The sequence below is a fragment of the Quercus suber genome, unplaced genomic scaffold (genome assembly GCF_002906115.3).
Source record: "Quercus suber isolate HL8 unplaced genomic scaffold, Cork oak 2.0 scaffold_286, whole genome shotgun sequence".
In the NCBI taxonomy this organism is placed as follows: Eukaryota; Viridiplantae; Streptophyta; class Magnoliopsida; order Fagales; family Fagaceae; genus Quercus; species Quercus suber.
This window is the reverse complement of record NW_027069742.1, coordinates 397,035-409,853: the sequence shown is the minus strand read 5'-3', so window position 1 is coordinate 409,853 and position 12,819 is coordinate 397,035. Positions and strand designations below refer to the sequence as shown.

At 31.5% G+C, this 12,819-nt stretch overlaps 1 protein-coding gene across 1 annotated transcript; it reads right to left on the bottom strand.

Moving 5' to 3' along the window:
* Positions 1 to 3,321: 3,321 nt before the first annotated feature.
* On the bottom strand, positions 3,322 to 10,446 carry LOC112001669 (proteasome subunit alpha type-6). The gene is made up of 9 exons (XM_024033844.2): positions 10,282 to 10,446; positions 9,275 to 9,369; positions 9,104 to 9,185; positions 8,415 to 8,511; positions 5,886 to 5,944; positions 5,608 to 5,690; positions 4,251 to 4,346; positions 3,676 to 3,735; positions 3,322 to 3,574 (listed from the first exon to the last, which is right to left on the bottom strand). The coding sequence occupies exons 1-9, from the start codon at positions 10,355 to 10,357 to the stop codon at positions 3,482 to 3,484; spliced, it is 741 nt and encodes a 246-aa protein (XP_023889612.1). The 5' UTR covers positions 10,358 to 10,446; the 3' UTR covers positions 3,322 to 3,481.
* Between the last annotated feature and the right edge of the window lie 2,373 nt (positions 10,447 to 12,819).

The following is a 12,819-nucleotide window of genomic DNA, read 5'->3' as shown; positions in this document are numbered from 1 at the left end:
CAAACTAAACGCAAGCTTTTTGTACCTTTTTATATATTTTTTGTTGGTGGGTATGACACGTGGATGTCACACGACAGCAATTAGCCTGAAAATGTAACTGGTTTGAAGATTCGAGGTTGAGACCTGGAAAGAGACACGGTCCCTTTTTCTTTTTCTTTTTTATCGAGTTTTCATTTGCTAAATTGATAAAATTGTTTGTAACTCGAAAATTGAATCTCGCTTATACAAAAAACTACACCATAAATTAAAATTCTGTCATATTTATAAAAATAAAAATGTGAAGTTGTTTGGTTTGGCATTAGGAGGTTGTACTTTTTGATGATTAAGAATTTGAGATTGTTTTAACAACTTTGATTTTGGATGGATATAACTAATTTTATTATTTTGTTGATGTGATAAGATTCTTTTATACCATTTTTTAATTTTTTAGATTAATACCATTTTTATTCACCATATGGTCATATTTTTCACATCAATACTAAATATATCTGATTGCACAGCTTGAGCTAGTGAATTTTGTTTGGTGCTAACACTATTTTTATATTTGTGTATCAATTTATTTCAATGCATTGCTTTAACTCTCTGCAAATTGTGAAATTTTTTATCTATAAAATTTTTATTATTTTAGGTAATGTTAACCTTATCCTACAATTCTTAACATCTTTCGTACTACAATACTAAATATAACTAATTTCGCAGCTTGAGCTAGTGAATTATGATTAGTGCAATACTATTTTTATATTGTATTGTGCATTTACTAACCGCTATACATGGTGTCAACTCTCTGCAAATTGTGAAAAATTTTATCCATTAACTTATTACGGTATTTTAAGTAACTTTATCCAACAATTATATAGAAGGAAATGAAAATTTTAATGCAATCTTTCATGAATTTTCTTTACTAATCATTCAGTTATTTTTTATGTCCCTTTTTTTAAAAAAAAAACTTTTGAGATAGCATTTGTTGTCTGTTAAAAAAATAAAATAAATAAATAAATTATAAAAAGAGAGAGAGAGAGAGAGAGAGAGAGAGATAGCATTTGTTGTCGTGGGTATGTAAAAACCGCTAGTCAAACTTAGAAAAGTCATGGAAGTGGTGATTCCTTTTTTTTTTTTTTTTTTTGCCTTACTTTTCTTTAATTAGTTCTTTTTCAAAATAAATAAATAAATTAGAGGATATAAAATAAAACTATACTTATGGAAGGCTTAAGATTCATATAATTGTCTAATTTTTACTACATTATTAATATTAAACTAACTTTAAAAATGTATTAAATTAACAAAAGATGCTAGGAATATAATTTCTGCCATAACTTGTAAAAATAATAGATAATGAGTAGCGGAAAAATTTAATGAGTTCATGTTAAAGTAATTAGCTACCATTTATAGTTGACATTTCCAACAAGTTATTGCAAAAATTGTATCGGTAGAAAAAATGTAATTAACACCAATGTAAAATACTACTAATGTAGTAAATTAAATGCGAATATGGGAATAAAATACAAAGTAATAATAAATCATGGGTTTTACTAATGTGGGCTCACTTAGGGTATACATTAATAAATTATTTTAATAAATTTTTAATGAAAAAATTATCAACTTTTTTAACAACTTTTTCATTTCTTCATAACATATTTTAAAAAAGGATTTTATTAATGTGTGCTCTTAGTGCACACATTAATTTTCATTTTTGAAAAAAGTTTTTTCGAGAATTGAAAAAGTAATAACAACTTTTTTAATTTCTGAGAAAATATTTATAAAAATAAAAAACTTAATGTGTGCCTTAAGAGCATATATTAACCAAATCCTTTAAAAAATAGATAATTAAGAGCATACGTTAACCGAAACCATAAATCATTAATACACCTAGAATCTTTGCCGTTTACAATTAAGAAACTCATAATGGCCCTCTTTAGAATTGCGGGAAGACTTTTACCGAAAAAAGAATCGTAGGAGGGGACATATTTGGTATAGGAGTACATTAGACATTAGTGCATGAACTGTGCATAGGATTTGACCAGGTGGGACCCTTGGGACACCCATTTCAGTTTTATTAGGCTACATTAATGGCAAACTACGTGTTTGAAATTTATGCCTAAATTTCATAATTTAAATTTTATTCTAAACTTGAGGGGATTTAAATTTTACATCATAAAATTTTTTAATATTAATTTATCATTTAAATTTTGACGGTGTATAAATTTTAAATTTACAGTTTCAAAACTTAAGAAGTAAAATTTAAATTTTAAAACTTGATGATGTAAAATTCAAACACCTCAAACTTTAAAATAATTTACATTTTTAGCTTTAATTTTATTGTACTTATTTAATTTCTCCATTAAATAATTGGGTCGAAGCCGTAAGATGTAAGAACAACGTGTTTGCGTCCGTTTAATGTAGCTCAGTTTTATTTGGACTTTGCTTTTCTCACACCCACTAATTAGCAAACCTTTGCTTTGGAAGGAAATCTAAAGAAAAGTTGATAATTTTAAGTAATTATTAATTAATATTTAATTAAGATTAATAAGCAATTTTTCATAAAGAGAAGTAGATAAATTTTAAAGGATTGATTTAAAGAAAGGCAGTCTATTTTTATCAATATACTGTTGTACTCAACATATTTCACATTTTACATATTTTTCACAACTTGTTAAGATAACACTTTTTTTTTTTTTTTTTTTTCTTTTTTTTTTTTTTTAAATCTATAATTGATGGGATAGTAGTAATAGTAAATTCATGTTCATAAAAATTAAGTTTAAAAAAAAAAAAAAAAAAAAAAAAAGAGAGAGTAAATTCATACGTTCACTAATTATAATTTGCCACCTCAAGGCTCAAGGTTGGCTGTCTCCTATAATAAGACAACCATTTTTCCACTAAACTTATCAGAACCGTTTTTCCACTAAACTTATCCGACATCTAATCAGCTTCTTAGACTTTTGTTTTTGAGTGGCCACAGAAGGTCACATATCTTTCGTAGTCTTTATGTTTTTTGGAATTAAAACTCTACACCCACAAGAGTTGCACCAAAAGCAACCACAGCATATTTTTAGGGGCCATCTCTCTCATATACCTTCCTTTATCTATTATCAGCATTAGAAAAAGGAAAAGAACGAATATTAAGTTAACCATAAGAATTAGGCCATTGACCTCAAAATGATAAACTAAACCAGACGCAACCCAAACCCATCAGATGCCAATCTTCCTCACACGTACTGTCAGCATCTAATTAGACCTGACAAGTTAACGTGCCATCGCCATCGTTCCATTCCAAACGATCTCTTTGAGGACAAATTTGATAGGCTCTACTTGATATAAGTACAATTAAAGAAAGCATTTTTAGTTTAGAAATGCATAATGACATATCCAACATTAGTTATACAAGTTACAAGATCAGGAAGAATTCTTTAAGCAAATGTTTGACGATTCAAATAACTCTGAACGAGGGATAAATACTGAAAAGCGTTCAACATTGCATCAAATCTCAGTCGCGTTCACTTATGGCAGTCAAGTGCTCATCAATCTCCTCTGTGGACAACACTCTAAAGACTGGGTTGTCTGTCCTCACTACTCCAACCTGTAAGAAATAAATGGGTTAATCAAAATCGCTGTCGTTCTCTCTAGAAAGCTGTACCTAACTACAAACGGGAATACAACAGTGGTGGGGATATTCAGTACCTCAATCTCATTGGCTTTGAAATCCTCTTGTAGAACTGATTGCAGGGCGGAAATAGCAGTCTGTAAATGAAAACAATTGAAGACATTAGACGCAGAAAAAGAATCATTCATGTACACATTAACTTGCCCCTTTTCACCAAAGGATCATAAAATCTTAATATATTAGCTTTGAGAGCCCATGAAAATATCTAGGAAAGAATTGTCTGAATCATCATGAGAGAAATTTTTCACAAAACCAGAGAGAACATTTACTCATCTAAAGGTTAACAATTAAATCTGTATAGGGGAAAGTTTCTCATCAAGAACTGAAATGTGAACTCCCCAATCAATTTGTGATATTGCTTCTGCTACTAATCAGATAAATTACACCGATGGGTAATTCATGTCATTACTGACTTGATATCAACCCTGTGACTATTAAAAGTAAATGGATTCTATTATAGATCCATGAACAGCAAGAATTCTTATACCCAATTTGACTCGAAATACGAGGAGGATGGGAGATATATACATGTGAATATTGTTTGCCATCTTATGATTCAGAAGTTCTATCATTAAAAAGATGTAACATCTACCTGCACTGTTTCCTCATAAGTAAATGCAGGATCATTCTTCATTTTCTTCTCCAAGAAATTAATTGCCTCCTGCTCTTTCAATCCAGCACTTGTGGCCTAAATAATGTATATCATGAGGAACTCACAGGAATGAAACTCATAACATAGTAATGAACACGGAAGAAATGACTTATTAATCCAACTGAAACACTTATAATCTAGCAAATAATTTGACCCCACAAATAACAATGTGCAGAAAAGCAAGAAAAGTTATTAATATTTTCAGCCCTTAAAAAACAGAACATTCATAAAAGTTTACAATAAATACAAGTGAACATTGCAAGATCAACACTCTTTAACCTTTCGTAGTCAGCTTAATTATAAAATAATCTAGTTATAAGTATAGGCTGATCTATATATTTCAACACAAGATAAAAGGATTCGATTTTTTTTATAAGTAATAAATTTTATTTGATGAACCGGACCACCTAATGTACACAGGATGTGGTCCTGGGTACATATGATAGGCTAAAGAATTACAAAAAATTTATTTAAAAAAAAAAAAGGATTTTCTTTTATTGGTAAATTACAAATTTACTCAATTAGTCCTGTTAGTCTTGAACCCATGACCTCACCCTTAACCTAATACTTACACAGGGAGGAGGTTCCATTTGTGCTAGAGGGCATTGGCTTGGATTTTAAAAAAAATAACAAATACAAAAAATTGGAATTACAATTGAAAAGATTATACAATTTAGTAAGTGCTCTACTTACTAAACTCTAATAATGCTTTTTATGACCATAACCATCCTATAAGTCATCACAGTCAATGAAACATTACGTTTACTATTGTATAATGCAACTTTACTAAATATAAATATAATGAAGATGAATGGATCTCACGAAAGGGGCAGAAAAAAATGGCACAATATCAATCCCCAATAAAATAGTCCATAATTTTATTTTATTTTTGGGCAGAAAAAATAGTCCATAATTAGCACACAGCTATAAACTGCATACAAATTTTGATCCTTCCCATTATTTTATTTAGATAGGTAAATAGGAGAGGTATATGTTACAGTTGTCAGCTTAGAGATAGTTCTTGCACCATAGAAATTGTATTAGTATGCAAGGAATGTTAAGCCAAATTTAATAATTTCTGTTAGATTTAGCCTAATAAAGGAAGTTGTAAACAAGTACTCAAGGTGATAGCTGGTGTAAAACATTGAAAAAATGTAGTGTTCAATTAATCTTCGGCGTTATTTGTTCTCATGTTAAGTAAACAGAAACAAACCATCTGCAGAGACACACGGAGAGAGAGAGAGAGAGAGAGAGAGAGAGAGAGAGAGAGAGATTCTAGGATAAGACTTGGCAATACCTTGTGACCAAAGAAATGGCCCGCTGGATCACATTTGTAGAGTCTAGGACCATATTCATCATCAATACCCAAAACCATAGCAACTTTGAAAAGGCAAAGACAAAAATCATGGAAGGGAAAATATATCAGTAATAAAGCCATGTACATTTAACAAATCAATAAGGGAGTATTAAAAAAAAAGGGGGGGGGGGGGGGTGGGGGGGGGGGAATACTAAGTTTAACACATAACAGCACAAGAGGAGAATTGTTGACAACTATAGAGAAGGCCAGAAACAAACCTACTCCAAGAGGTCTCATATACGCATGTTGAGTATAGACTTGTGATTTGTCAGCAATCCTGACAAACAACAATTAAAACGTTAGTTAATATATCATTTTGAACTAACATGTAATGACATAATCTTTTGATAGTAATTTTATAAACATAAGCAATGTTCATTAAGAGAAAATTTGCAAGAACACGAGAGTTTACATATAACAATTTGAAGAAGCATAAGTATTGACATATTTAAGAAACAGAACTATTTATCATCAGGTAGCATGTCATATATGAAGAATTAGGAGTCAAGTAGGAAAAACTAACCATGAACTACTATTTATCTTCCTCAAATTCTCAAGTAATAAAACTTCCAGTCTAACATTCTAGCAAACTAGCATTTTCTTAATTGAAGGAGATGACACTTACTTATTGACTGCAAAAAATAAGCAACTTCAAGTGTATTATATTCATACAATAATTAAGGAAGCTTTCTTGTTTATTAGACAATCAAAGAGAAAAGAATTTTGTGACTACTGAAATGCTAACGTTCCCCAACATCAAGATTCATAAATTCAGCAATGAGTCCTAAAACAGAACATTATGTGTCACACCCTGTGTAATCCTTAACACATCATTATTGTCTTTTGCTTTTTACATCTTATTTGACCCAACTGTGTGTATCAAGGTGGTCCACATTAATTTAGACCTACACAACAAGACCATATCTTCTAGGTAAGACAACAACCTACATATCAAATTCAACCTAAAAATCAAACACACAACATTATTACACAATCCAGATTTCTTTTTTCTTTAGTTGGAGATATCTGCTGAGCAAGATAACAAAGTACATATTTATTTCAACCCACAAATAAACTGCACATCTGATAATATAAGCGAGAGAGAGAGAGAGAGAGAGAGAGAGAGAGAGAGAGAGAGAGAGAGAGAGAGGAAGAGGAGGAAGCAATAAAAACAATTTTTGTACAGAACTGTACATAAGAAGTGATAAGAAAGGAAAGGATTCATAAGCAAAGTTATCAAGTGTAATTCACAATGGAGAATGGTTTGGGCTCCTGCTAGATACGATGAGTTGGTACTTGGTACTTATCAAGAGCAAGTTATATTGGGTGCAGATTAGTGGGGAAGAAGATACAATCATATGGATTCCTTCTGGAAATGGTAGATTCAGTTGTACAGTCACTTGGGATAAGGTTAGAACCAAAAAAAAAAGCTCCTATCAAAAAACAAAACAAAAAGAACCAACCAACAAGCTATTAGTTGGTGTGCAAGCTGATTTAATTCACAGGTCATATTCCCAAGCATGCATTTATATGCTAGCTGGTCATGAAGGACAGAATTACAATAAGAGAAAGACTAGTAAAAGGGGTTGCATGGGAGACCCTTTTTTTTTTATTGCTCCTTTACTAAAATGATATGGAAGGAGGTGCTATGGAGATTGAATGTGAGGCATATTGGCAGCTGTGATAACAATTAAAATTGGGCTACGACCAAGCTAAAAGTAGGGGGTTTAAGGAGTCTAATATACAGGCTAGCTTGGTCTGGAAAACTTCACCACTTATGGATGGACACTGATGCCAAGAGTGAAGTTGATATTTTGAAGTCTACTACGCATGATGTCAGATGTAGATTGTTGGCTAGAAAGAGAGTTTTGAGTGGTCTCAAGAGGTTACCAGCATCCATATTTTATTGTATAGTAGGACATTTGATCTAGCTGTATAATAGATAACTGAAGTTTTTGATGTTTGTATCTTGGTTAAGCTGATGATTTGTGAGTGTAGGAGTTTGCAGCATTGCTGCTTGTATTGTAGCTTGTTCTCTCTTTTGATTATTGATAATCTGACCTACTTTTAACATTTCTCTCATTATTTGGGATCCAATTCATCTATTCGGATTCAAATCGAGGCAATTAGATATCCAACTCGAGCCTATAAGACTGACCAATCAATAGAAATACTTCATCTTTGTAACAATCTCTTATTCATTTAATGTAAATATATATATATATATGTGTGTGTGTGTGTGTGTGACAGAGAAAGAGAGAGGAGTCATGCTCCTCGTTTTGAGTCAAATTCATTTTTTTAGTTCATTTTAAGTACTAATCAAAAAACAAATCTATCTGAAGGAAAAGCAACTATTTGAATTGCTTCACTCAAGAAATGCAGTATATTGTGGGTCCAATCTAATGGACCCGTTCCTTTAAACTTTCCATCGTTGCACACTTCGACCGTTGTGACAAAAAGCCAAACAAAACCAAAAAGGAGTGGGAAGTAACTAACAAACAAACAAACTTACTCGGTCCGTTCATTATTTATAAGAGTCATAGCATTGTAGAGTACTCACTCTTCTTCACATTTTTCCTCTATTCAAAACTAAGAGCTCAATTCTCAAACTAGCAGTATATTGTGGAAACGGATTAAATTAATGTTTCTAACTCAAAACAAACTGCAGATTTAGTCAAGTAGTTGATATACTACAGGTATATCACAAGTCAAACAATTAAAGAATAGCAGATAGATAGTATGAATACCATTTAGACAACACATCTACAGGCATCTCATATCCATATCTAAAGCGAAACTCAGCTGCTTCATTTCTTGCTTGTTGAACCAAAGTTCTTGCATCAGCTGGAAAATGGCATGACAAAAATATGAAAGTTCAACTCATTTGAAAGAGCAATAAATAGAAAATCACATTGTCATTCTGTAACCAAGGAGGATAAAGCATATGTGAACTTTGGGCCAACAACAATATGGATTATAACCCCTAGACAATGACAATCAGCAATGCATTTGTGTAATAAATGTTATCATATTAAAATATAGTTCAGATACTCTTGCCAACTCCATATATGGATCTTCTTCATTTCAAAAAGAAAATGAAAGATAACAAAAAAGTTCCATTACTTTGCCATGTGACAACACATTATTCACTTTATAAGGCACAAGGTGCCTTGGCATCAAAAGACATAAATGGAATGCCTTCGAATCTCACAATCATTCACCTTTTTCATTTTTAATAATAACAAATTAAATTCATAAAATGCACAATCAGAGAGTACTCTGTGACATATACTTGATAAAAGCAAAATATCTAACCAGACATGTCAACACATTGAATTTCTCAATAACAAAATTTGCATTTTCAATACAGACATGTTTTGAGTTTCATAAAACTTTCATTTAACTAAAACGGCTTAGATAGAAACTTGCTGCCCACCTGTCATGCCAGTTGCCAACAACCCAAGATACTTGGTGATGGGGAAAAGATGTGTGACACTTGTTTGATCCAAAAGCTTGTCCTGTATCAAATTTCATAATTTATATTACCCACTTCAATTCAAACTCTAACTAAAACAAATTTTCAGTATGATGAAAAACTGATACTCACCGGGACCTTCTTTTGAGTTACAACACAGACTGAATCCTTTCCTCGTACGCCAATTGAGGTGATTCCGGCAGCCTTGACAGCCTTGAAAGCATACTCTACTCATTCAAACCCCAAAAAATTATTAGAATATAACCGACAAGTTCAATTTACTCTTACAAGACCTGCAGCTCCAAAGTGCAAAAATTTAGATGAAACTTTTGGAACCAAGACAACACATACATTCATACCTCTAAGACTAATGCTACTATTTTGAATTACTGAAATCCAACTTCTCATGTGTGTGTAATCAAATGAGACTCAAAAGATCTTTTTCCTTTTTCAAAGGGTCAATTTTATGTCCAATGACTTTGTTTGAGCTACAATAACCGTGTCATTAATTTTTTCAATAAAAAGCCTGGACTGAATAGCTATAATGTGTGCCTATATTCAATTACTCAACTCAAAACTGGCATTAATAAGCTGTACCAAGCATAAGATCTTGAAAATTATAGGAATTTACAATTAGCATCAAAGTCATAATCAGTATAAACATTTAGCTGGCATTAATTCTTGCCCCCCAGAAAAAAACAGTAACCAGGCAATTTAACTAAACCTTAAAAAATTGGTGTTAAACTCAACGCAGATCAAACCAGACATAGAATCAAACAAAACCCATAAAAAAATTCTATCTGGGTTTGTCACAAACGATCCTAAAAATCCAATATTTACTAAAACTATTGAATCTTTAACAATGTGTGCCTATATTCAATTACTCTACTCAAAGCATTTAGCAACATAGTCATACCTAGTAAAAACATTTAGCTGACATTAATTCTTGCCCCCAAAAACAAAACATTAACCAAAGCAAATTTAACTAAACACAGATCAAACCAAACATAGAATCAAACAAAACCCATCAAAAAATTCAATCTGGGTTTCTCATAAACGATCCTAAAAATCCAATTTTTACTGAAAATATTGAATCTTTGACAATACCCAGAAAGGAGATTCGAATTAGAAACACATACCCACTTGAAAGAGACGACCTTCGGGTGAGAAAATCGTGATGTGACGGTCATAGCCACCACCACTTCCACGACTCATCGTTTCGATTAGCTTCGAATTTAGAGGGTTTTGTGGGTTTTTTTTTTTTGGGGGAACTGAGAGTGTGTGAGAGATCAGAGAGAGCAAAAAAGAAAAAGTGAAAGATATAAGGCAAAGAGGTTTCTTTCTACACACGAAGGCTCTCGTTGTGTTGAGCGTTCAAATTTGGACGGGTCTTGGTGTTGAAAGCCCAAATTCAATGGTGAAAAAGCCCAAGTTTGCGTAAATTTTTTTTTTTTGGTAGGCTAATTTGTATTGTTGGTAAATTATTGGGTCAAGGGTTTTTTTTTTAGAGTCATTGGGGTCTCTATAGTGTGATAGCTGAATTGAGGACCCTTCGAGATGGTCTATTGCTTGCACTTTAGATAGGGATTAACTATATTGAAGTTGAACTGATGTAAAAGTTGTGTTGATCTTGTTTACTTGGATTTAATACTAAAAGGCTTATTCGTCACTCTTAAATGATTGTAGGTCTTTGCTCAACAAATTTCTCAAATCAGAGTCAACCATATTTATCGTGAAACGAATAAATGTGCAAACAAGGGGTGTGCTCAATAGGAAGACTTTTAATTTTTAAAGAACCCCTACTTTTAATTTTTTTTAAGCTTTTATGCTCTTTTTTTGGTTATCACATAGGCTTTCTTCAGCTATGCCCTCTGTTTTGGCTAGTTAGATGTGTCATGCAACTTCCCTTTAACACCCCCCCCCCAAAAAAAAAAAAAGATTCAATAAATAGCTTTAGCTTAACATTTTTGTGGATCTTTTCTTTTAGGAAACCAAAATTAGGTTTAGATTAACTCCATGAAAGGGAACCAAAATTGGGCCAGAGAACATACATGGGTAAGAGGTGATGTTTAGAGCACAATAGCTTGGGCCAGGTACAAAGCCCAATGTGGCTTAATGGGGTCTTCATTTCATGAGAAGCATCAGCCCAAAGCTCCAAACTGGGCTGGAATCCGAAGAATTAAAGAGGACTTCTATTGTGGAATTGGATTAGGACCTTGTAGGCCGTAGGCAGCCCTCCATTTGGTCATTCGGTTCAGAAAGTTGGGCAAACTAAAATATTAACATCATAATTTGAGGATGAGTGTTTTGATTGGTTCTCAAAAGAAAAAGAAAAAAAAAAGTCTAAGAGAACAATAAAATGTAGAGCAAAACCTAAAATAATATTAGTATAAACAAAAAAATCTTATTATAAAAAAAAGTGAGAAAGTGTAATTTTGAATATGGAAAAATAAGAGATAAAAATAAATTTGGTAGATTATGATTAGTCTCTTGAGAATTTATGGTTGATGTTAAAAGTTTCACTATTAAAGTTTCGTTATTGTTTTTGTTATATAAAATAAATTATAAAAAAAAAAATTTATATTTTAATTGTAAAATATTGACAAATTTGTTATATCACACGTTTTTTCACTATTAGTACTGTATAGTCTATATTAGTGTATTTGGTATCATTTATTCTATCTTATCCTATTTTGCTCCTCACATTTTGGAGGATTAAAATTAATGGATAAAAAACGAAAACCTTATTTATCTCCGAACAAAGAAAAACTTCAATTCAATTTCATTTCCTTCTTACTCCATCATCTCCAAAATCATTTCTAATCCAAGCTTTTCCAAACAAAACAACTATGCTAAAAAAAAGTTAATCTTTCACGTTCATGAAGTGGAGTTGGGTAGAGTTCAAGATTCCACTATGGCCTACCATTTGATCAAAGCATTTATAATTGACCTTACACTAATTTCCATTCACTTCACACAAATTGTCAATTTGGTACCAATCAAATAGTTGAATTGTGGATACTTTTTGTCTTCTACTCTTTTTTATAAATAGTCTCGTTTCACACATTTTTTGTGAGGTGTGAACCTTTTTTTTTGTGAAGAGAACATAAATGGTCAAATTTTGGTAGCAAAGACAGCTAGCTACTACGCATTCAAAAAAAAAAAAAAAAAAAAATGAAAAAGGTGGATTCACATCAAATGCAGTACCATATATGTGTGATTGTTCCATTCCTCTCCCAACAATTTTTTACTTTTTTTTTTGGGGTTACTTTTCACCTTTTTTATTTATTTATTTATTTATTATTATTATTATTATTATTATTTTGCATTCAAGAGTTGAAATTGAAGGTTATTTTATTTTATTTTTTAACTTTTAATCTTAACTACTAAGAACAAATACATAAAGTGCAATACTTGTCTAATCTCAATCCCCTCATGTCCTTGTGAAAAAAATTGAGTAATTTTATTTTTAATATCACCTAAAAAGCCATAATTTTTACCATAATTATTTTACAAAATAGACTATAATAGATTATTTATTACTTTCCCGTATACAATTGTGATAAAGACTGTGATTTATTTTAGGCGGTGCTAAAATTCTTGTATGAAACTAACCAAACAGAAAAAAGTCTTTTGCGTGATAAGATGCGACCCTTGAAACATGAAACATGTGGTCT